General features: G+C 46.9%; 1 protein-coding gene across 5 annotated transcripts in view; it reads left to right on the forward strand.

The window, feature by feature from the left end:
* Positions 1–18313, forward strand: part of RASSF8 (ras association domain-containing protein 8) — a 97749-nt gene extending 79436 nt beyond the window's left edge. For all 5 annotated transcript variants that reach the window (XM_065450172.2, XM_065450175.2, XM_065450173.2 and 2 more), the window contains one exon: positions 16079–18313. In XM_065450172.2, the coding sequence (XP_065306244.1) occupies positions 16079–16185 (107 nt within the window). In that variant the 3' untranslated portion in view covers positions 16186–18313. The remainder of the gene's footprint in view (positions 1–16078) is intronic.
* The last annotated feature ends 6171 nt before the right edge of the window (positions 18314–24484 follow it).

Consider the following 24484-nt stretch of genomic DNA (forward strand, 5'->3'; position numbering starts at 1 on the left):
TGCAATCTTGTTGAGCATAGCTTTCTCATGTGTTCTTAACCACATCCACTTCAGTTACGACAGCTGTGTTCAATTCTTACGCGAGTGTAACCAGCGTGTGGATAGGCATGAAAGCAGTTGAGGTGTCGATGCTTGGTGTCGGTACGACTTCAGCGGTGACCTGCCAGGTATCCTGTGCCGACTGCTACAACAGTATTGCTTTCGGAAGTTCATTGCATCTCGTATGTTTCTGCCTGTAATGATTCACGGAACAAAACTTTGTCGGACCTCCAGGATATCCAGCGTTGCAGTCGTGGGACAGACAAAATAGCGGCTGTTTTCATCATTTGAGCACTTGTGGTCCTTGGAGCCAATCATGACTCGGCATCATGGTCATGTGCTCAATCTGGTCAATAATAGCAGGTGCCATGAATTTCTTTTTCTGTTGTTTTTTTGGGACCGCTGCGCTGGCAATGTTGCCGACCGGCGAATAATGAAAACCAGAAATGGTGAGCTTTCGAGTGATATCGAAATGGCTCTGGTAGGGCGCATAGTTACCGAGTTATGCACAATGAAAATCGGGCGCGATTTGTCCCCAATTTAATGGGCAACGCTTGCGGATTCTCATCTTTAGATCACGATAGCAGAAGAACTAAGCGGTATTTTGTAACCAAATTTCAGAGATAGGCATAGAAACACATCAGGAACGCGAGAAATAAAAATTGAAAATTTGAATTTTGGGCCAATTTTCGATCTCAAGCACCTGGATCCCTTCAGCCTTGTGTGAACACTATCCACAGGGTGGCCATGAAAGCTGTCCACAACGAGGAGCAAGGAAAAGAGAAGCTTTCCCAGTCTTCATCCCTGAACTGTCTTTGCCCTAGTCGACCATAAGGTCATCCAACTCTTTTCTTGAACCTGAATGTAGATGCCATGGGGAAAGTTTCCTTTGTGAAGAGTCGTACGTTTTAGTATCGCGTAAGGTGGCTGCTTCCACCTGTTCTCTGTCATTGCGAGCATCACTGTGCATCGCTGTTTTTTCCCACCTGTCATCTTGACTAAAATACTTCGGGCACCTTTCTCCTGGACAGGCGTTTTCAGGGCATGTCAAAGTTCAGGAAAATCTGGCCGGTGCTACTTATTTAAGACAAGATGAAGCCTTTGTTTTTTTGCGGATCCTCGTGACAATGTGGTGAAAGTCCCATCACTTGGTATTCATAGACAGGCAGGAGCTGCTGGTGCAACAACGTCTGCGTTCTCAGTGACGGTTCATTCCATCGCATTAACAGTGTCATTTATCCAAAGCCCACGTGAAAGTATTTCGCTATAATTCTCGGCTTCCTCACAGTTGTGTGCACCTGATCTTGTATCATTTTGAGTGATACGGTGCATTCTTCTTTGCAAAGGTCCCTTTCATATTCAAGAACCGCCTCCTCAACTTGCAGAAAGCTCAGCACATTGGTTGGGTGTCTTAAGCTTGCTGTGCTGAGTACTCCAGTATCAGACATGACTCTAGCTGACACCGAAGTGCCTGCTGGCAGCACAGTTGCCGTGCTCGAGTGCAAACTCAATAACCTTTATAGAATTCCTCGTAGCATTGCTGCGTTGCTGCCCGTGCAAAAGTGCCTTTCTAATGTGCAGCGCTTTAAAGCCATTGCAACTTAAAAGGGCATGCAGCCTTTGCATCACGAAAAGTTGCAAAAAAAAAATTTATTTGGAAATTACATTTTCAGTTTCTGTGACCCTTTTTCTATCTGATCCCGAAATATCATCACTGAAAACCATGTAAAAAGGGTATAAAAAATTTGTTTTATCAGCCAAGGTGGCGAGAAATATTGCAGAAATCGCTGAGCAACAGTGTTCTTCAAGCCACAATATTTCTCGAATGGTACAACCGAGCACCGCCATCTTGATCTCGTCGGACAGCACATTTCTCCGTCTTCAAATTTGCTGCTTCAGCTATCTCCTCTATACAGAAACTAGTGCACAGAAAGGGAATGATTGAAGGTTGTTCCAGCGTCTCCAATTGGCCACACCTGCCACCTAACTCTAGCATGGTTCGCCTTTGGTCCAGTGCTCGCTTAGTAGGGAGGTCATCTCCTCTTTGCACCTTGCGAGCTCTCAACGTTTCGACCACCATGATCTTGACCAGTGTCAAAACGTATGTCACATTTAGCTATGCTCACAGTGTTTAACAAACGTTCCACTGCATTCCGTAAGCTCTCAAGGCCCTCGCAAGGTTCAAAAGAGAAAAAGTTTGCACAGTAGAACATTCTCAAAATATGGTAGCTGTTGCAAACGTTAGGCCGTAGAAGCACATTGTAAACGTCCACTGAAGTGCTGACTTGCAAGGCATGCATGTTTCTGTTGCATTGCTACACGTGTAACAGTGCCTTTCTAATGTGCAGCTAGCTCTTTAGCCATTATCTAGAAAAAATTAATTGAAATGCTGCTGGAAGCCTTCGTTTAGTCATCTGGTCATTGCTACAAAAAGACAAAAATGTGCCATTGAATGCGACAGTCATTATGTAAGTGACGCTGCTCCACTGGAGACGCCTGTCAACAAGGCAGTATGCAAATACAATTCTGGGACACGCTATGCGTTTAAAGGGAAGCTGAAACACTTTTCGAAAAAAATGAGTTCTCTGCGGCATTCTACAGTTTTGAGTCCCCTGAACACGAATATCAGGTTCAAAAAGGGCGGAAACAAACGCAAGCGGCTGTTTTTTGAAGAAAACGTGCACCGGCGCCTCAGGGCATCGCGCGAACGCCGCTGTTGCCCGTGATTGGTCGGGGCCGCTGTGACGTCGTTGGCGGTAGTCGCCGGTCGGCGCCGCCGCATGTCTTCGTTTCAGAGCGTAGCACCATTCCTTTCTCTCTGATAGCACACGGTTCTGCTGTTCTGGCTTCATAGCTGAGTTGTAAGATGGAACGTTCTCGCTGTCTCCGACAGCTTGTATTGTCCCCGTACATGTTTGAACCCACAGCCGATACGGAAAACGATGGCGGCAATGGCGGCAACGACGATGTTGTGTGTGGCAACAGCGAGAGCAATGTGTGCACCTTCTCGCGCGCTGGAAATCTTAGCTTCAAACTCTTCATTATATGCCTGTGTCACACTGGCTGCTTCAAAATCTTCGATTGGTGATGGTAGTGGAACAGGTTCATCAGGGGCTCGGTTCTCAAGGAGCTCTGCTAGTATCTGAAAGAGTGCAAGGCATGGATGTCATGAATTTCAGCATATCAGTATACATGACAGCAGTTGGATTACTTACAATAATTGAAATACTTTTTCAGTAATTTATGTGATGGATTAGTTGTCTAGTGATAGTAATGTGAAATATTGTGTCTGTAATTTCATGGCTACAGTAATTTAGTAATTGCGCTAAATATGCACCAGTAAGCTGTGTATGGCATCAGAACGTTGGTAATGTGGTGAGGCGTCGTTCAGAAACATGGGGGGAGGGCATGAAAGTGTGTTACCTTAAAGAAAGGTTGGCGTCCCTTTATACTTTGCTTTTTGCTTCTTGTATGCATGAAAACTTTTTAGAAGCAATCGTAAAGTAATGCCATTACTTTTTTAAGGCGGTAATTGGTAATGTAATTCAAATCAATGAGCGTAATAAGACAGTAAGGAGTAATGTAATATAATTACTTTCAAATAATAATTTTCCCATGCGTGATGCATAGCTAGTTCCCTAGGAACAAAGCCAAGAAAATTTTTTTTGCCCAGCAGCGATGCCTGTATTAAGGGGGGATATGGGGATCAAAGCTAACTTTTTTATTTACCATCCGATTTTGATTAAATTTTGCACAGATGTTAATAATATCACATAAACAAAACTGTGAAAATATGGTGAAAATATGGCTGTAATATCTGAAGTACTTTTTTGTTTACAAAATTGTTCTGCTTTCATTTTTGCAAAATGCCTGCACACCTGTATATTGGTGCTAGGAGTTCAAACAAACATTGATAGCACTCATATATGTATCCTCCACACAGTGACATTCCTGTAATTTTTTTAGCCTAACAGAATTTTTTTATATTTTCATTCTTTTGCAGCTACTTCAGTTGCATGAAAATCTCGACTGTGAAAACAAAAGATAACAAATTATTGAAGCAACTATTTTGAAAACAAAACATGTCACTGTGTGCAGTGGTGCACAATGAGTGTAACAAAACAAACGGTGTAAAAATATTCATAACGGTGGCTGAGATATTGGGTTTGCAAGTTGACCTTGGTGGTAGAAAAAAGTTTTGAGAAAAAGGTGTTTGAAGTTTTGGGCCATGTTTATTCGACTAGAAACCACCGGCCTTGTAGATGCCACCGACCATGTACGGATTCCGGAGGCACCTGAGCACGCAAGACGTCTTGGTGCAAATACACGAGCTGGTTATCAAGCAAGCGAAGACCCCTACGCCAAGAGCTATCCTGGCGCTCGATCTGAAGGGGGCCTTCGATAACGTCACACACGAAAGTATTCTTCGTAACCTGCACCAAACGGGATGCGGAGAGCGGACATTCAAATATGTGCAGGATTTCTTAACCAATAGAACGGCAACCATCAAAATTGGAGAGGAGAAGTCGGAACAGATAGCCCTGGGAGACAGAGGCACTCCGCAAGGATCGGTTCTTTCGCCGCTTCTCTTCAACCTGGCACTCCTCCCTCTCCCGACTTTGCTTCAAGACATAGAGGGCATAGATCACGCTCTCTATGCAGACGATATCACTGTGTGGACGTCGAGGGCAGGGTCGGAGAGTTGGATGGAGGAGACCCTTCAGAGAGTGGCAAAGACCGTGCACGAGCTCGCTAAATCGTGCGGCCTCAGTTGCTCGCCACAGAAGTCCGAGTTACTCGTCATCAAGCCAAGAAAAAAGAAAGGAGACCAAGAGAACGTACGCATCACCATCGACGGGACGACCATAACACCAACCACGCAAGCACGTATCCTGGGTGTCATCTTCGAGAACAATGGCAAGGCGGGAGCGTCGATCGACAAAATCAGTTTCAACGGAACAAATTTCGAACATGATCAGAAGAGTCACAAACAAACAAAGGGGATTGAAGGAGGACAATGTACTGACGCTCGTCCAGGCCTTCTTGACGTCGCGCATCGTTTACTCGGCGCCGTACCTCAAGTTACTGAAAAAAGACAGGGACCAGTTGAACGTCATTATACGAAAGGCAACCAAGATGGCGCTGGGCATTCCGAAGCATTCTTCGACCGACAAGCTTCTCGGCATGGCCAAGCACAACGTCGTCGAAGAGCTAATAGAAGCTCATCTATCTAATCAAAGAGTTCGGCTCAGTCAGACGTCGGCGGGACGTCGCGTTCTTGCCAAGTTGGGCTGGCAAGAGGCAGAGCGGAAGGAAACGGGGCCGTTACCCAGGTTGTGGGTGCATAAAATCCACAGTAAGCCACTGCCTAGAAACATGAGGTCGGGTCGTAACGACGGCCGCAGAGCAGCTCGTATAGCGGCCTTGACGGAGACTTTGGGCCACATAGTAGAAGAGGAAGAGGGGGTAGACGCTTCGTTACCCAAGTTTTCATCGAAAGCAACGCTGGCAGTTACGACGCGGGATGTGCTCGTAACCTGCGCCTCCATCAAGACGTCTTTTCCAGAGGTGGCAGAAGAGGCCGCTATAGCGCTAGCACTCGCGCAGCCCAAGGTGGGAAGAATTGTCACCAACTCGCAAAAGGCGTATAACAACTACAGGAAGGGTGGGTGTCTCTTGCGGCACTAGATATTCTCCAAAGTAAACGCGACGTACCTGAAAGGAAAGTTGAGTTAATATGGACACCGGCTCACTCTGGGCTGGAGGGCAACGAACTTGCCCACCAGTTCGCCCGAGAGATGGAACACCGGGTTGAGGAAGGTGAGCCACAGTCCATATTTAGTTACAGAGACATTACGAACCATTATAAGACGGAGAGGCACCGTTACCCCGATCCTCACAAATCGCTTAGCAGAGAACAGCAAGCGATCTACAGGCAAATACAGGCAGGATCCTTCCCGCACCCTTACCTTCAAAACAAGATGTACCCGGAAAGGTACGAGAAGGATTGTAACTTCTGCAAAACTCATTTAGGCACGCTCCAACACGTCATTGGAGTACAGTCGCCGACCGTTTATTCGGACCTCACGGCGACTGCGAAAATGTCCGAATAAACAGGTGTCCGAAAAAGCAGATTAAGAAAAAAAAATTAAATCCTTTATTTTCACGCACTTATTCGGGCTCGGCAGTAGGCTTGGAAGAAATCGTGAATGCGCCGTTGCATGCTGTTCCGTTTACGCGCACTCAGATAAGCCTGAATCTCGGAAAGGGTCGTACGGTCACTATTGGCGGCTGAAAGCACAGTCACTGCTTGTACACGCTCCGCATGCGACGGCAGCATACCACATGGTGCGTCATCTTCCGACTCGGAGTCATCGTACGGCGGTGCAGCAGAAACCTGACGAATGATCTTGCCGTCGTAGAGTTCTGCGCATGTCAATACAGCAGTGTCAGCACCTATGAAACTCAAATGAGTCGGTGTCCAGAATCGCAATGCAACCACTGCGCAGGTCTCGGCAGAACATTTTCCGCGTCAGTAGGGAGCACATCAGAAGGCGACAAGTCTTAGGCCTCCCGGCACCCGCTTGCCGGCATTCCCCAGCGCAGTCTGCGCGGGCACTGTCGGCGCCATTAGACCCTTGACGCGATGTTCACGTATGGCGCGTTGGTTCACCGAAACCTCGACACAGCACGCAAACACCACCGTGCCGACACCAGTCGCACAAACGAAAACGCGGCCTGCTCGCAGCGTCGTGCGCGAAGAAACAAATCAGCTGCTGGATTGTCTTGACATGGCTTACTAAGCTGAAACAGGAACTGCTGCAGAGCCACTCTATCTAACCAGGCAGAAACGATGACGATGAGCGGGAATTTCCAGTAGCGCCACTTCATGGGGCAGCTAGGAAGCTCCGTTCAAAACAAAAATGGCGTTCAGCAAGTCGAACCATGCACCGGGCAGAGTCGGTGCATGGTGCTCTCGACAGAGTTGGCTCAAGGAGTGTCCGAAAAATCAGACGAGAGGTTGCAAGGTGTCCGAACTTTCAGCAGTTGTTATACATATGGTCTATGGGGAATGGGGAGAATGGTGGTGCCGCGAGGCTGACCGAATAATCGGGCATGTCCGAATTTTTGGAGTCCGGAAAATCGGTCGGCGACTGTATGCAATTTCATCAAGGCGATCCCCCCACCTCTTAACTGCCCCGCTACCCTACCCCATGCCTCATCCACCCTTACCGAGCGATGGGAGACCTTGCTAACCAGCACCGCCCTGGAAGACCAGCTCGTCCTGATCTCCAGGGGCCAGGCGGCTAGGGAAGCATATGGGTCCCGTGAAGAGGGAACCACTTCCATCGACGGCGTCTAAGAAGATGTCGAGCTCGGCTCAATAAAGTTGTTTCTCTCTCTCTGTAGGTACAGGTGTCAGGTTGATCTCTTGGCTTCTTGGATCTTTTATGCTTGCTTTAATGTGCTTTTTGTGCCCTCTTCTTGCGCAAGGCATCTTTCTCAGCTGCTCGACTCGCTTGAGTCCGTCGCCACCGAGCATGCTCCTCCAGCCGTAAACCCTATCTTCCGTTCGGTTGCCGGCACAGAACGAAGTGACGCGCGGACAGTGGCGGCGGTCATATTCAACACCTCCGACAAGATGAATTGTGACTCAAGATGCGACTGCATGGTGCGACCGTTGCCGATGCACGGTTCGTCTTCACGGCCGCAGACGCACGCGCTTGGACCGCACTTTCGTCGTTCATCTCCGTGACGGCGGTGGCACAATCGGGGTACGTCGCGGAGCATTTACAGGGCGTTGCAGGCCCGGAAGCATCGGAAAAGGCGGTTATTAGTTCGGTATCATCACCACTGGAACTCAAGGCTGCAACAGCCTGCGAATTGCCCGGCAATGCGTCGACAGTCTAAGCTTGCGCGCGGACGCAACTCCGCTAGGACTACTAATCCATCGGATGTTCGGCGGCTTGCGCTTGCGGCTGCCGAAGCAGCGCTTGGTCGCGTATTTCGTCGTCCACGTCCGCCAAGTCATGCTCGAAACCACAAAATGAAATAGAAAACTCAAATCCGATTAAAGCGATGAAGCGGCGGCGTACCTCGAATATCCAACACGTAAACAAAGGGCCAGCAGCCAGCGCGCGAAGAAACGGGAGAAGCAGACGCCGCAGCAGCTCGCTTCCAGACCCGGCCAATGGGGCGGCTCATAGAACACACTTGACGGAGCAAGCCAATCGGCGGCCGCGACAAGCAGCTCCGCGACCTTCAGACTTTTTGCTTTTTTATGCTTGCGCTTCTCTCTATTAGGAAATGAAAGAGAGGAGTCAAAAGGCGAAGAGGCGCGCTTTTCAACGGTACCAGCATGGCCGCGCCGCGTACTGCCGTTCCGGAGCTAGGGACGCTCGAAAACCGCGACTTTTCCACCGATTTTCACGAAATTTTTGCTGTATTGCCTTATGTATATATTTATTTATGGTACTTAGCAGTCGTTTTCAGCGGAAATACTTGGAAAACTTATAGAAAAGGGGTCAAAGATTCGAAATCTGCAACTTTCTAAAAAGTGATTTTTGGGTCGTTTTTCCGGAGTTGATCCCCGCGTCCCCCCTTAAGCTAGACCACGTCGAACGCTGATAACTTCAATACCTCACAACGTTACTTCATTATTTGAGCCCGTTCGCCTTGCCACGGGCGCGGCTGTGCCGACGCTCGCTTTTGCGGCATTTCACTGCTGGTAGTAAGCTGTGAGTGCGAAATCTACGGAACGAAGTTTTTACACGCCGAGTTCAACTACTCTCATGCGAGCATGCAAATATTACCGTAACGCCTCATGTCGTGCGATTTGAACACGAATGCTGAACAGCTAAATCTGCGGGCACCGCGAGGTAGGACGAATAACAAATATCACTGAATGTGCAAGCGTACCCCCGGCCAGTTATTTCACCGTATCAGAACAGCGCCGAACAAACAGATGTAGTGCAGTGTTCTGTGACAAAGCGGAGAGGCAAAACAGGATGAAAACGGCAAGCACTTTGCACGTAGGTGCATATTCCCGGCTGTGCCTCCACCTCGCTTCGTCATAGACCGTTTGTTCGACACTAAGGTGATCATCTGGTAAAAAATTGCCCGTGTGCACATTAAAACCCTTACCTCACGCTTTCTCCTCTTGGCGAAGGCCGCTTTTGGAGGTGGCGAGGTGTTTCTCTTGTAGGAGAATATAGACGGAACAACGCCGGGCTTCAGTCACGCCGATTTAACTGGAATACCGATTGCCCGCATCGTTGTCAAGCTCCGATGATAGTCACTGTCGCAGAAATGGACCGAGCACAGCAGAGTTGATTTCGTCGGCATGAACTTATCTCTCCTCACCGCACGTACCCACTGCGCTGCAAGCTTCTTTTCCTTCGGGAATTTGTGAAACACCACATCATCTCGCCCGCCTGTGTTCGCGCAGCCGAATGCTGCACAGAACGAGGGCATGTTGGGCGCCCTTGGCTGTAGGCACTCACGCAGCACAGAAGGAAAGAACAGTTTACGAAAATCGCAAAACAAACGTGAGCGGCGGTGGCGGCAGAACTCTCTAGCGTTGTTCAGTAAAGTGCAGGACGGAAAGAGGCATTCCAGCACATGTCAGCACGCCGGTCCGCAGCTCGGTTGGCTCGGCCTCCGCCCATGACATCACTCTCGCCGGTTCTCTCCTCTGACAACAACCTCACCCGGCACTCCGGGAAGCGATGGGGGCGTGTCCGCGCGGGTGATTTAGAAAGTGATTTCCGCCCCTTATATTAACAAAACGAAAAAAAAAATTCGGAACCGTAAAATATTAGGTCTGTTCTTCCCAATCCCAGCAATTCATGGAAATTGAAAACCGTTTCAGCTTCCCTTTAAGGGGGGAGGCTATCCTGGAGACCGAACTTTCTTATTTTTGAAGATATCCAGATGAAACTTTCAGGGTATGTTCACACCACCGAACTATGAGGAACCGCAAAGTTTCATGAAGATATGTTTATTAGTTCCAGATTTATTGAGGTCTAACTAGGTGATTCATATATATGCCTGAGGAAGAGCCTGGAGAAATGCCAGGACATCGTAGGAAGCTGAAATTCACTGTGATGATCCCTTGATAGATATCCCAGGGGGCTAAAGAGCCCTTTTCTTTAATTTCCCCTCCAAAAAATTTTAAGACAACTTTGAATTTGATGTAGCCAGTAATGACCACATTCATCAAAAATTAATTGCTTATTATAAATTAACTGCACCAACTTTCAAAAAAAGAAGCCTGTTACCCCCTGGCAAAGTCACTCAGGAACAGAATAAAAAAAAACGGCATACAAATCTGAAAAGCGGTTCTTGAGATATCGCCTTCCCCAGCACCACTACTAGCGAAAAAATACATTCCGAGAAAACAGGCCTTAAAGTTGAACACGTGTTTTTTTTTTTTATTAGAAAGCTCCTGCGGAGCTTCTAATTAGCTCTTGCGGCTCCAGGCACGCTCAGTGTGTCGGATTTTCGACTGGCGATAGCCGAAAATACAGTTCCGCCGCTGAAAAGCGTCTACGCAGTCGGCACTCGCTGCGGGAGATCGGAAGTTCGATGCTCATACAACACGCATAACGCGCTCCCGTGCACCGAACATCTGCACTGTCTTGGGCTTTGCCGGCATCGCGTGCAGCGAAGAACTAGCGAAAAAAAAAAGCTGAGCAAATAATCTAAAAGATAGCGCACAGCGATGAGCAGCGCGCAAGCTCATGTTGAGGCGGAAGGAGCAAGGGGCAGCAACGACGCGAGCGCGGCATCAAAGGGAGCAGCCGCCGCCGCCCGCGCAGCAGCCAATGGCAGGCGCGCTTTAGCCCGCGAGATTTGAACGCGCTGCTCCGGCCAATCAGCACTCCGCATTACATCGCGGGAAAACGCCAATAGCGCCTCAACCGCGCCGACGATACCATTTTGCAAGGCGGCAAAATAGAGACAAAGAATCCACGGTCAAAACGACACCAAGATGGCGCGGGATGGCTGCATGGGCGGGAATGGCGCGCGCGCGAAGTTTGACTTCATTTCGGCATTTGCGTGTGTTTTTTGGGCCGCGGTGGCCTCAAAAGTGGCGTTATTTTTGGTACTTTACGGTTGAATTAGGTGCTGATAATTACGGAACGGGTAGTTTATGAGACATACAACCCAAAAATATGGTTTTTCAAAAAACGACTTTTTCGCGATTTTTCGGTTTTCAAGGGCCGCGTCCCCCCTTAAGTTATGTTCAGGTATTAGTGGTTAAGAGCCTTCAGTTTAATTCTGTGTAAACCTTTACTCTTGTGCAGCATGATGGTCGGGTTTGGTCGAACTCAAGAGGAACATGAACGCTCGCTTTGGTGGCACAAAATTTTGGGACAACATTTGGGGTTTCCCAGTTGAGTGACTTGCATTGAAATTTTGATAGGAAGCCTGGTAAGTTAACAGCTAATTCCGGGCGTTTGAACGCTGAGCGGTATTGTGTTGCCGGGTCGACTCTTCTGTGCCAGTTCTTGTGAGATGTTTGTAGGCATTCCAAGTTCGCAGAGGTTGCAGAGAGCAAAGCCATCATCTTGCCCGCCAGCCATTTTCTTCCTGTGCAGCGGTTACCAGCACTGGCCAGGCGAGATTTTCCGGGCCATGGCGGAGTTGTTAGGATTGCCCCGCTGCACGTGTTCCAATCCAACTGGGACAGGGCGCACTTCAGAGAACTGCGGATAACCAGCAGCCACATGGCGTGGGGTCAGCTCAGGGGAGTTCTCAAGGCGAGGTAATTGGCGGAACCTCCCCATGAGCTTTTCGCGACACCAGACAATGTGCCACCCGGCCGCGGCACTCGGGATGGCTCGGAGTTCTACGAAGCCCCTCTGACGTCGGCTTCGGATCATCAAACCTGTGTGTGTGTGCGGCACGTGTATGTGAGCCCTCATCCTCCTCCAAAAAGGCGGGTCATCTTCAATGACGTCGAACTATAACGTCAGCAGAGTGCATATAAGCAGCGATTGTCGGCTGCTAGAGGGTGCTCGTCGTCGTGCTCGTTGTAGTGCTAGAAATGTGTTAGTAAGCTGTTTGCTGTATGTTTAGTCTTGCGGGCTCCATTTGGGAGTCACGCTAGACTGTCGATGTATGTCCTGTCTAAGATGTAAATAATGTAAATAAATCCTGTTCACCTAGTTCCTCCCAAGTTCATCCCTACAGCTACGACTGCCAAATCTTACATCTGAATGGAAGCGGTTAGATCGGCCTACAGCTCGTATATCATCCGATAACTCTAGAACAAATTGTGGCAGCGGCGAGATCGTCCGATGACTCTAATAGGCTGCAAGTCGCCCGAGACTTTCTTTGCTAAGATTGCCTCCTTGGCGCTGATGATAGTGTTCGTGGTTTGCTTCGATAAGCCACTGCAACATCCACCCTTCTGAACTTGCTTGATGATATCCAGCTTTTCCTTCAGGGAAATCTGCCTGCACTTCATTGCTTCTGGTAGTTTGTGCGTTGGCTTATCCATTCGGCTCAATCACACTGCTAACGTCCCAACATTATGTCTGCACGCACAGGCTGACAGGCTAAGCATGGCGCACGCCGTGCTGAACGTAAACACCACAAAATGTTTTATTCCGAGAGGGCACACTACGAAGCAACCACATTTTCTTTTTTAGTTTTGGCAAAAGTATTATCCAAGTGTAAGTGGTAAATAAATACCGCATTTAACTGATGTTTTTCTTTGTTACTATTTGAGTCAGTGGCTGACTGTTTGAAAATGCTCTGTCAGACAGCAAACTAATTATCGGAAGAATGGAGATCAGTTAATAAAGGGAAAATGCTACAAAGGAAACCCATATGGGTTCCTCGAAAGAAAAGTCTCGCAGTTGCAGAAAAATTCGTCCTGGTCCGGGACTCGAACCATAATAGTTTGATGTAATAGTTCTGTGGGTTTCTGCAGAACTATTACGTCAAACGGTTGCCTTTGCTTCGAGTTGACAAATTCGACTTCGCCCTGCCATCTGCTAGCCCCCTGGTTAGCTCAGATGGTAGAGCGGCTGCCCCGGAAAGGCGGTGGTCCCGGGTTCGAGTCCCGGACCCGTACGAATTTTTCTTCAACTATGAGGCTCTTCTTCGTGGAACCCGTATGGGTTTTCTTTGTAGCAATTGCTACGAACAGGTAGATGTCTGATTTTTCCTTTATTAATTACTTCGCTCCACCTTGTGAGTTTCCGCAGAACTATTACGTCAGTGGAGATCAGTGACCTCCGTTCTTAAGTATCAGTACTTCGACATTAATGAGTGACTGCTTATATGCAGTTGTGCAATCCAAATCTTTAATCTTTTTTTTTGGTTTTGGTGACACTGCAGTCATAGCAAATCATCCGTCATTGTATCAAAAGTGGTCAAAGCCAGCCCGATATCAAGTCTGTCGAATCCAAGCAAAGTACGGCACCTCAGAATGGCTGCCGCCTGTGTTGATCCTTCAGAGGGGCTCTTCCCATCCTGAAAGCACGCCAGGCAATATTTGAAGTTGGAAGCTGTAAAATTTGGGATGTCCGTGGTGCAGGAGTCCACTCTAAAGGTGTGCTGACCAGCTTGCTGGCCTTATAATTTAGTCAATTATATCCAAATGTATGTTGTACCAGAATCCATTGTATACGAAGCTCAATCAATGGAAGAGATGGGAAGGTCAGCGTAACACTACAAATTGCAGTGGAACACTGATTATATGACTTTCTTGAGACCGTGAAAAAGCGTCGTAAAATGCGGCCGTCGTAAAATCCAAACATAAGTTATGCCTATAAAAATACGACTTATTTCGCGCGACAGATTTACAACAAACTTCAGTGCAAACTACTAACTTACTCTGCAGGGCTTGGAAACCCAAATTACCAAGAAAGTAAATGTGATAAGAATTAATGCTGCAGTACAGGTACCAATCATGCTTTATTCAAACGAACCTTTACGGCACACTACTGCCGCGATTCCCGCCAGCTGGCGCAAACTTTTAAAAAAGTCGGTAAGTTTCTTTTGGACCTTGTTGTATCCGTGAACCAAGAGCTTTCGCTCGAGTTAGGCAACGTCCAAAAGGAGGTCCTCTGCGGCATCACGTGAACAGGTGAAGTTCTGGAGGCCATCTATGTGCCGTAGCACCTCGGCGAACGTGGTAGGCACAGGCACGGCATCTGTGGCCTGGTCCGATGTTGCAGCGGTGTCGGCACTAGGCAAAGCCTCCTTGATGGCGTCATCCAACAACACCTTGCCGCAGATCACAACATTGTTGTCGACCTCCACATACTCTGTGAAGGTTGTGGTGAGGTTTAAACTTTCGAAATCGGCGGTGGCGAAGCCTGCATCGGCCTCGAGCAGCATCGAGGTTGTTGTGTCCCCAGCAGAAGAGGCAGTCTCTCTCTTAAAGCCACAGTGCTTGAATGAGTTAGCGATGGTGCTTCGCGACACTGCATTCCACGAACTAGCAATAAAATGCACGGCATCTAGCACAGCTGTCTTTTTTTCCGACTCGCTGTGCTCCATAGCTGCCAACCGACACTGCACTAACCTCTTTCGGTACCCTTGCTTGACGCACTTAATGATGCCGGCGTCCAGCCGGCATCCAAACACGTGCGATAAACTCGGGCTTCTCCATGCTACCTTGTCGGCAATCTGCTGCTGGGAAACTGGAAGGAGAGAAACGCTTCCCCAATGCAGTGAGAGGCGACGCCGCTGAGAAGAGAGGGAGAAAGTGATTGTGGAGAAGAAAAGGCGCTATTTCAGCACAGCGGGCGTCGCGGGCGGCTGCTGGTGGGGGGGGGGAGAGAGAAACGCTTCCCCAACGCGACGAGAGGTGATGCCACCAGGAAGAAAGGACGAAAGTGATTGTGGAGAAGAAAAGACCTGTGGCGCTTTTTTTTTTCGTCCGCCGTTCTGTCCCGCGCTTTGCGAGGGTCGTCGTATAGCGCGAGTCAGGCGTAAAATTGCGTCGGATAACCAAGGTTTTTAATGCATTGCTTCTATGGGGACTTCGCCAGGACTGTGCTAATCCGTCGTAAAACCGGGGGACGTATAACTGGGGTTTCACTGTAATAGGAGTATCCGAATGTCTGTTGTAAGCAGATCCATTGTAACGAGGTTATACTGTACACTGGCGAGCCTTAAGAGCTTTGCATGAATTCGGAGCAATGGATTTACCCAAATTTGGAAACTAAATACCATGTGTATGTGTCCTTGCTAGCAACAAATCCGTTATTTAGGTGTCAAGATAAAATCAACATTACACTGAAATAATTCACGAAAAGCACACTTTAGTCTTCACTAACACAGCATGCCTGCCACCTGTAGATTTTTTCTGGCACATGGATAAAACGTAATATTTCGTGAAAAGGCAGTTAAAAATAAAGTTGCTTATGAAATCTTGTAAGGTTGACACTATATATTGGCACTATATATTTCCATTACTTTGTATGGCTGCGCATAAGATATTTGACGACATTACTGTGTTAAATACGGTAATACAATCTCGGCATAGCTCAGCACACATTGCCATAAGCAGACTTCAGAAAGCCTACACTGTTTCATACTCCTAATTATTTGTAGATGGAAGCAAACAGCCTGTGACTTCATATTTTCCTATTCTAATGTCCGTGTCTGTACTTTTACAAATATTTCTATTGTTGACATATTGAATGCTTAATTTTCAACTAGTGTTTTGCCCCACGAGATGTTGTCTCACTTCAATCGCACGACCGTAATTGATGTTGCTGCTCATTGGTTTGCAATCTCATTTCAGCCTTGCTGTCAATTGACCTTGCCTGTACATTAAATCTATGGCACCAGTGGTGCTCCTTCAAAGCTGTCCAAATTGGGCGTTTCTAATTGCATCACGTTGAGATCAATTTGACACGAGAAGTAATTTAGGCATAAAGAAATGTTCAAGCCATTAATTGTGTTTACACTGTTCTTGCTTACTACAATAGCTCTCTCCCATGCATTAATCAAGTGCAAAAGAATCTTTTGGTATCATCCGCACTTGTCAGTCAAATGTGTGGTTTTTCAGGTGGGTTTTTCAATCGACCCGGGAGCACCCGCAAGATTGTTGGCTCCCCGCGGCAGTTGGAAAATGCAGTGCCCACCAGCAAGAACCCCAACGGTGTCTGGGTCTGACTCCAGCGTGCAGCAGTGCCAAGAACACTGCTGCACTCTCCACTAGAACAGAATGTGTGATCCTGGAAGCCAAGCCAAACATGGAGGCAGCATTGCAGTGAAAGTGGTGCTTACTGACTGCTGTGATCACCTGGTGTGGGCCTAGCTGTGGTTATTCATCCATGGTTGGACCAAACTTTTAGCCTGCTGATTGTACTCCGCATTGTGTTGGAGCATGTCAGGTTGACTAGGTTTTTCCACTCGCCTTAGCAAACCTGTAATTGCTTTTACTTAGGACCGAAGCGTCTGTGTGATATGTGCAATGGTGGGGTGCAGAACTTTAAATGGTTTTAAAGCAGTCTGTGATAGAACTGCTTTGGCTGTTTGAAAAAGTGTTGCTGCAGTACGGCCATTGTACATGCCTTGGAACAACAGCCCTGATGAAAAAACAGTGGCGGCGCAAATCTGGTCATATTCACAAACATGTGGACTCCTAAGGTCTTCCAAGCATTGCTGACATGGATCACAACCGGTTTCGAGAACCGCTGCACATAGGGCGTGCATGGCCAGAAGGAGAGCTGACAGCTGAGATATCGCCACAAACAATGCTCAAGCCAGTGTTGACCAACTTTTTACTGTTCCAAGTGTTTGTCATATTTTATGCCATTTATTGTTTTTAGCCACCTGAAGCCATTGTATAGCAGCTCTGACTGACGCCTACAAATTGTGGTAGCCAAGGGTGCGTGATTGGCAAGTGCAAAATTAAATTGCATTGCGTTTTAAAATGAAAAAAAAAATATGGATAGCGATATGGACGAGCAAGTCCACAGAAAAATGTCATTGTACTTCACGCTTCTTTCTCCTTTTTAGTACATCTTGCATTTTGATGCACCTACTCCAACCACTCACTCATGTAAGTCGATTTTAATTCGACCCAGACGGTGCCCACTAAACTGATTGAATTATTCAGCGGGTCTAGTTAAACAATACGCAGAAGAAATTCCATATTTTCCTGATCTAATTCAAATGCGTGCCTACTTTCTATGTGTCCGAAGCAGGAAACTAGCATAGAAATGACATTACAGCTTCAAAACCAAGTATAAATCTAACGCTCACCCAGTTCTTTAACATGAAAAATGGAAAAGGGTCTAATATGTGTTGTACAATCTCGGATGGTTTTGAAGAATCAGCTTTGCTGCATGGTTTTTCAAAGTCAGCTTTGCAGCAATACCCCAATGTTAAGTGGTAAAGCATACAAATGTTGCGAAGGCAGTGTAGGTTTCGAATATGATGCAGCCGCGCTGGCAATTTCCGGCCCACTTTGCGAAAAAGAAGGCGCATTAGAAATACGCTGTAATCGGACATTGTGAGCTACGGTTCTTGCTTGAAAATCTTCCTACAGCAGTCTGAAAATAGGCATTTCTGAGGGAGACGACATGTTCATCGCATTCACTGCACCAAGTTCCCGCCAAGACACATGCTGCCACTAAAGGGGTCACCACATGGTTCAGGTGCATGCATGCTGACTGGTCATGTTCAAATTATTCAGTGAATGCCAGGTTTAAGATTGAAATAACAAAAGTTTGGGCCCGCAGAAATGCGTGGGCGCCAGCGAGGACCTTTGGTTGGGATCAAAGTAATGGGCATCTACCTATATGCCGTGGTCACGAGGGCACAAGAAGCAAAACTTAATTGTGGTTTTTGAAAAGAATTAAATTGGTATCACAAATCAGAGCAGGTGTATCATACAGTTTTATTGTTCGGCACTGTTATATTCATATTATAATATTCTTCATGGTTGTAAATACAGCATTGGCACCAAGTTAACATAAAAGGGATGAGAAAATTGGGTGGGGGTGGAAGTCTGTCATGGCAGTTATGCAAACTAACGATTACTAATGCAGCTGTATTCGTCAGTTTGGCTAATGAAAGACCTTGTATGTAGGTGATACGTTACTGTGACGAGTGCCTGCACAGCAGGCATGCATCAGCACCTGCTAATATGTTATGTTATTATTATGCTATTGTGTATCTGCCGCAAAGCCTCCTTGCCTAAACTTGCGGCATTTTTGAGCATGCATTGTATTTGAAGCATGTTGTGGCAATGCTGGCATGCACGAAAGTTTCAGTAAAAAGACAGTTGGACGTGCTTGTTTTTGAGATCCAAGTCATTGACACTCTTTGCCTGTGCTGCACAGCCACTGCAATATTGCGGTTGTCATGCAAGCCATCTAGCCACTCTGACGTTGCACCATCACAATAAGTGGCTTTGTTTACAAAGGACTAAAAGGAAGCATGCGTGACCTTGCAGAGGTCCTCCCATGACAGGAAGTCTAATCTGAAATCCCCGACAACTGGTGGGTGTGTTCAGGTAAGGACATTAGAGAGGCATCCCGACTATTTTCAACAAAATTTTTATATGACAGCCAAATCTCTCCACACATTGGAACCCATCTTACCTTATCAGCACACGCCTTATTTTGCATGAAAAAATCTCGAATGAGACAGAAGGGGCCATCCACCTCGGGGCAGGTGGCCTCAAAGGTCTCGTCCAACGTGCCGAGGTCTCCACGTCAAACAAAGCTCTCCGAAGAGCATGTTTCCAGCGCCTCGCAAGAGGCAATGGACACAGCGACCAGCCAGATGGCGCCACGAGCGCTGGTGGCGCCATTCTTAGATCTTTCTGCCACCCCGCTCACCCTCCTCCACACCTCCGGTCTCCTCAGCCTCCTCCGCTCCCCCATTGGCCAATCTGTGTCACGTGGAAGCTCGCGCCGCACTTTTGTATATTTTTTTCTTTCCAGGGCGCTGCTACCTGCATTGTTGGGCCTGCGTGACGAAAGTACAGCAGGCGGACTGACGGAGTGCGTTAGCGTAATAGAATGTGTTAGGGCCGAGAACTTAATTGCGATACCGTGTTGCTGCGCCTTCGGTTGCCGCAACAGACACAGTGAGGGCAAAAAGCTTTTTGCTTTACCATCCGGCGGGTGCAACGCAAAAAGTGTGGATTCACAGCATCGGGCGGGTTGACTTCGAGGAAGTGGCAAAGAACGCACGGCTTCGTGAAGTGCCATGGCTCCACACAACCTTTTCTTTTGAGCCTAGTTGACACATTCCGCTTCGAAAAAGTGCGTGTTCATGCTCTGCGTGGTTTTTACCGCGTTGAAGTTGACTTTTTTTTTCGAATGTGCTCTCTTTGTTTCATGTGTTTCGTCTTGCGGTGAAAGTGCACGCATCTGCAGCTGGCCTGGGACATATAAGCGACTTTATACTGGGTGTGTTTTGAGCTCCACCAGAAGTTAGCACATTCTCGATACTTTTGCAAGGCTCACGATGACTTATGGATGCAGTTTTTTAGCTTCTAATGTACGCCCGCATGTATTGATTTGGTTTGTGGTGATTAACCTTTTTAACGTCCCGAAGCGACTAAAGCTCTGATGGAGGTCGTTGTGCATGGCTCCGGATAACATTATCTAGGTTGCCAGCGGATGTTTAACGTGCACTTTGATCGTAGAGTCGTACGTGGGCCGGTAAATTCCTTGTTGGCGTTTCACAATTCTCACGCGGGCGCGCTAGCGCTGCTTTAGAAGTTGGCGCCACAGCGCGATTGTATTTCTTCAATATATTTTATTTACTAGTTGTAACAACGTGTCATTATTTCGTACTATTGATGGCGCCTCCGGGGCACCAAAGCTGCAACGGGAGCACCAAAGCTAGAACCAGGGCTGGATGGGGCTCGCCGAAGCCTGTGCATGTTAAAGGAGTATAAGATAGGCTGTTCGCTATAGCGGACAGTCAATTTCGTATGCGAATACTCCCTCCGCCGCCTGCTTTTGTGTAATGTCACGTCCTCTTCAGAGGCCTCCGTTAGCCGTTACATGTGCCCTCCTGGAGCAGTACTTGTAAAAAAAAAACAATTATCGTCACGATTACCAAAGCACCCCGCAATGAAAAAAGTGGCCGTGTTGCCAGGCATCGCTGACCGCAGACAGTCGGAATCTTTCACACGCCGGCCGAACAAAAGTATGCTGCAGGTACGTAAATGAACCTACGAAACCACCTACACATACTTTCACGCTGTCAAAATCTGAAACTTTGGTAATTAAGCGCGTGTTTGAGCACGCCGCGTGCTTGCGTCATGTTTCAGCAACACGAACTCTCAACGTGCGCCCACTTTACGCCTTAAATACGCCTTGAATAATAGTCCTTTTCTCTGTTTCTTCCACAATTCCAACACGACATTTTTAAGGCCAGTTACCGACTGACGAAGCAACATCTGTATTGAAAAAGCAGCTCCGCAGGGCTCGAACAAGCTTTTCCGCGGATTTCTTCCCGTAGCGCGTTAGCCATCGTCTGCTACGGCAGGCCCACCACCGGCGGCGCCACCATCGAGGCCGCGCCGAGCGGAGGAGGAGGGAAGTGAATGGCGCTACTTTGGGAGATTTAGGGGCTTTACAATGGAGCGGGATGCTTCTCTCGATGGCTCCAAAAACAAAACTGGCGTCACAGCGGCTCCAATGGGCCCGTAACTAATCTGTCTCTTAAACACACAGCACTAAAAAAATTTATAATAGAAACACAAATACTACAGTGGAATGTATGAGGACTTCTGCATAACCTCGACGACATTAGAGAACTACTACCCAAACACAATCCGAAGTTGCTGTGTGTTCAAGAGACGCATCTCAAACCTACGAACACAAACTTTGTTCGAAACTACACCATCTTCCGAAAAGACCGTGACGAGGCTAATGCCTCCGGCGGTGTAATAATAGTAGCCGACAAGCTGGTAGCTTGCCAACACGTCTCCCTTCAGACACCCCTTGAGGCAGTGTCAGTTCAAGCCATTCTTTTTAAGGTGCGACAGGGGTCTTAAAAAACCAAAATATCAGGAAAAGAATTGAGACTGGAAGTTATTCGCCGTTATTTTCGAAATCTACAACTATTTTCTACCTATCTGCCAAGTTTCTCGTTTCTAGAATCTGTTTTTTTAGGCAAAATAATTTGCGCAATGAGGTCCCGCTGAATTCCATCCAATATGAACACCACCGTTATCACCGCAACGTATTTGTGTGTTGCGGTGAAGCATGCCGATATTGGGAAAGATTTACGTGAATCTGGAATGTATGGTTTCTGTCAGCGACGAACCTAATGTTCTACTCTCAACAAAGCAGATTTTCGCAGCAGGGTGCATGATGTCTTGAGAACTTTTGTTGGCTAAAGACATACATGCCAGGTTAGCTCTTGTCACAATAATACGCTTTACCGCAATACACAAGAGGCCTCGCTGCAGGACACGCCCGCCGTAGTTAGCCAAAACCTTACGTGACCGTTCACTGCAAAACACCTCCTGTATTGTGGTAAATCGTAATAAAGCACATTTGTCAGTTTAGAATGTAAAGACCCTTGCCCTTCGCTTTTGTAATATGACTCAGTTTAATGAGAACATGTATTCACTGCTAAAAACATCCACATTGAAATAGACATATAAACACTAATGGCAGCCTGTGTGTTTTATCCCTTTACTTTTTTGTGTACCTGTCACGCTGCCATTATTAAATTTTCCTGTACTTTGTAAGGTGCTGACGTACATAACATTACATCACAAGGAGCCACTGTGTAATTCGTGTTCAAGGACCAGTGTGATGGCTTTTCTCAAGAAAGAATGTTGTTGTGAAGGTTCTTTTTTTGAGAGATAGCTTTCTGAGAAGAAATCAGATGTCAGGAAATAGACCTCAATGGCACAGTAATCTTGGCTGCCTTTTGCTCAAACGTGCCCTAGACATAATTGAGTGATTTGCACTTGCAACTGGACAGCAGCCTTAGCTTGGGAGACCAATGATATGCTATATCTTATCAAACTAGGTGACACATAGTATTACTAGTCCGAATAGAGACCTGTTTAAATGTTTGTCACCTTTATCACCTAAATTTTCGACCATAAATTCAGAAAAATCTGTAGCACATTTAGAACCTAGATTTTAAATGCTGTATAAGTTGGCTTCTTGATCACTGCAGCTGTGCTCGGCTTCTGTCCAAACGGGAGAGCACTTCTGCACAGCTTATTTGGGAACATCCTTATTTACATACCTTCTTTTTATTTATCTCGCTTACAATCACAATCATATGTTTATAGCACATGAATGTGCTGTGCATGAATCTTAACTTACAATGCCATGTCCAACAGCACAATGCATGTAGCTTGTGTTGGTTCATTCAAGTTAAGCATTTCTACAGCCTTTAACTGTAGGTATCATGGTATGAGAGCAGAGAATTGGACATGTAAAGACAGTTGGGCACATTGACACATCTTTGTTGTGTGTGAAAAGGTGACAGATACACAATATGGGGAAAACGCATGCACCTTCATATTTTCTCGCGCTCAAAAAAGCCGGAGGAATAAGGTTTCTTCACTGTGCCATAGAAACTATGTTTGCTGTAAAAGGTAATTCTGATTCATTGGATATGTTCCTGTGCTGTGTTTATTTTCTTGAGTATGCTTTAGTTTTTGCACGTTAATGTTTCAAACTCGTTTTTATTTTCACAGACTGAACATCCCACGTCTTGGTTTGACTTCCTGGTACAGGATACTTGCACTTAGCATGGAGTGATGAAGCAGAGCAGTGCACTTTTATTAAGGGGGGAGGCTACACTTGAAATACTTTTTTATTTGTGGACAGATCTCAACGAAATTTTCACACATTGTGTATTTTAATATGCAGATTCTAAAAATATAATTAATTTTGCCATAGGATAAGTAGTTTCTGATATACTCCAAATGCATTGTATAAGCCGAGTCCTTTGTTTGGAGGAAAATTAGCTTCTAAACAGAAAACCCTAACACAGTAATTTGAGTATAAAGACTATCTAGGATGTTCAGGGAGTGCCATAAGGTATTATTCAATGTTCTAGGCTAATCTGAGCAAGAGTTAGAGCTCATCAAAGTTGTGAGAAAAAAATGCCATCTTGACATGTCAAGCATGTGACCCATTTCAAAAACTTTTTGAGAAGAGTGCTGCTTTGAAAAGGTGCATATTGCTTACTGCACACATTTATCTTTCTGGCAAAAAAAAAAATTATGTTAACTGAAATAGGACAGAAGCTATTTTACCTCCAAAATTGGAAGTCTGTCGGAATTGTTGTTTTGAGAAATCAAGGAAAAACGTTCTGCAACATCTTTATTGAGAACATACCAATAAAATCTCAAGGAAATTCACTAGGGGCATAATCTGGATACATCCTATCTTTTTGCCGCTTTTTGGCCAGCTTCCTTGCGCTCAAAGAGGCTTCTCGCTTCTTGCTGGAGTTAGCACTTCGAAGGTCCGGCGCTCCGGACGTTTTCCGGCGCTCGCTGCGCGCTCGCTACTTTCTTCAGTCGTGAAGGAAACGGTGCCTGCACGATCTGTGCCAACACGCGTGGCGTGGCCGGACGAAGTGTTGACGCTAGACGCGCCAGTTTGCAGCTCGGAACTCGATCCGGTAGAATGTCCAGGCAGACCAGCAACCGGCAACTCCGCGAGTATGACAGGCCTAGCCGCCTTCCGTCGCGCATTGCACAGCCGCTTGACGCTTATTGTCGTCTAGCGCGTCGACAGCAGCTAGACGACAATCTTTTCCAGCCATCCGGGCAGGGAAATGAGCATCTTATCAAACGTCGCGAAGCAAGCGGCTGAACAAACGTAGACAGCGGCGCGATGAAACCAGAGATAAACAAACGTAGCGAGGCGCGATAGCGGTCGAGCGCGCGCCGACGAGCACCGGACCAATAGGAGCGAGGCGCGCGGGGGTGTGCGCGCTTTGGCCAATCGGCGGCACGGACGCATCCTCCAGAAATGACGCGATAGCGTCGGTTTCCCTTCTCCGACGCCATTTTAAACTGGTGCAAAATGCGCACAAAGAAAACAGCTTCAAAACAAGCGCAAGATGGCGGCCATCGGCCACCGCGTTCGCAAATGGTGACGGCGCGAAGTTTGAACATTTTTGACCAAATTTTGCTGATTTCGCGTTCACCCTGGCCCCTTTAAGCGCGATTTTTCATTATTTTCCGATTAAATTTAGCTTCTAGATTTCGCGGAGGGATTCTTGAATGTATAAACGTAGCGAAAATGCACTTTTCCGAAAATCGACTTTTTTGTGATTTTTTGCCGTTTCAAGACCCGCGTCCCCCCTTAAATGTGCAGATTTTAGCAGTATAACAGCCGTTCATTAAAAAAACATGTGTGCTGAAAATAAAGTGCACTTACCCACATTCCTCGTTGTCTATTTATTTATTTATTAATACTGTCAACCCTCATAGGTGTTCATAACAAAGAGGACAATA

The sequence above is a fragment of the Dermacentor albipictus genome, chromosome 3, assembly GCF_038994185.2.
Source record: "Dermacentor albipictus isolate Rhodes 1998 colony chromosome 3, USDA_Dalb.pri_finalv2, whole genome shotgun sequence".
Classification (NCBI taxonomy): domain Eukaryota; kingdom Metazoa; phylum Arthropoda; class Arachnida; order Ixodida; family Ixodidae; genus Dermacentor; species Dermacentor albipictus.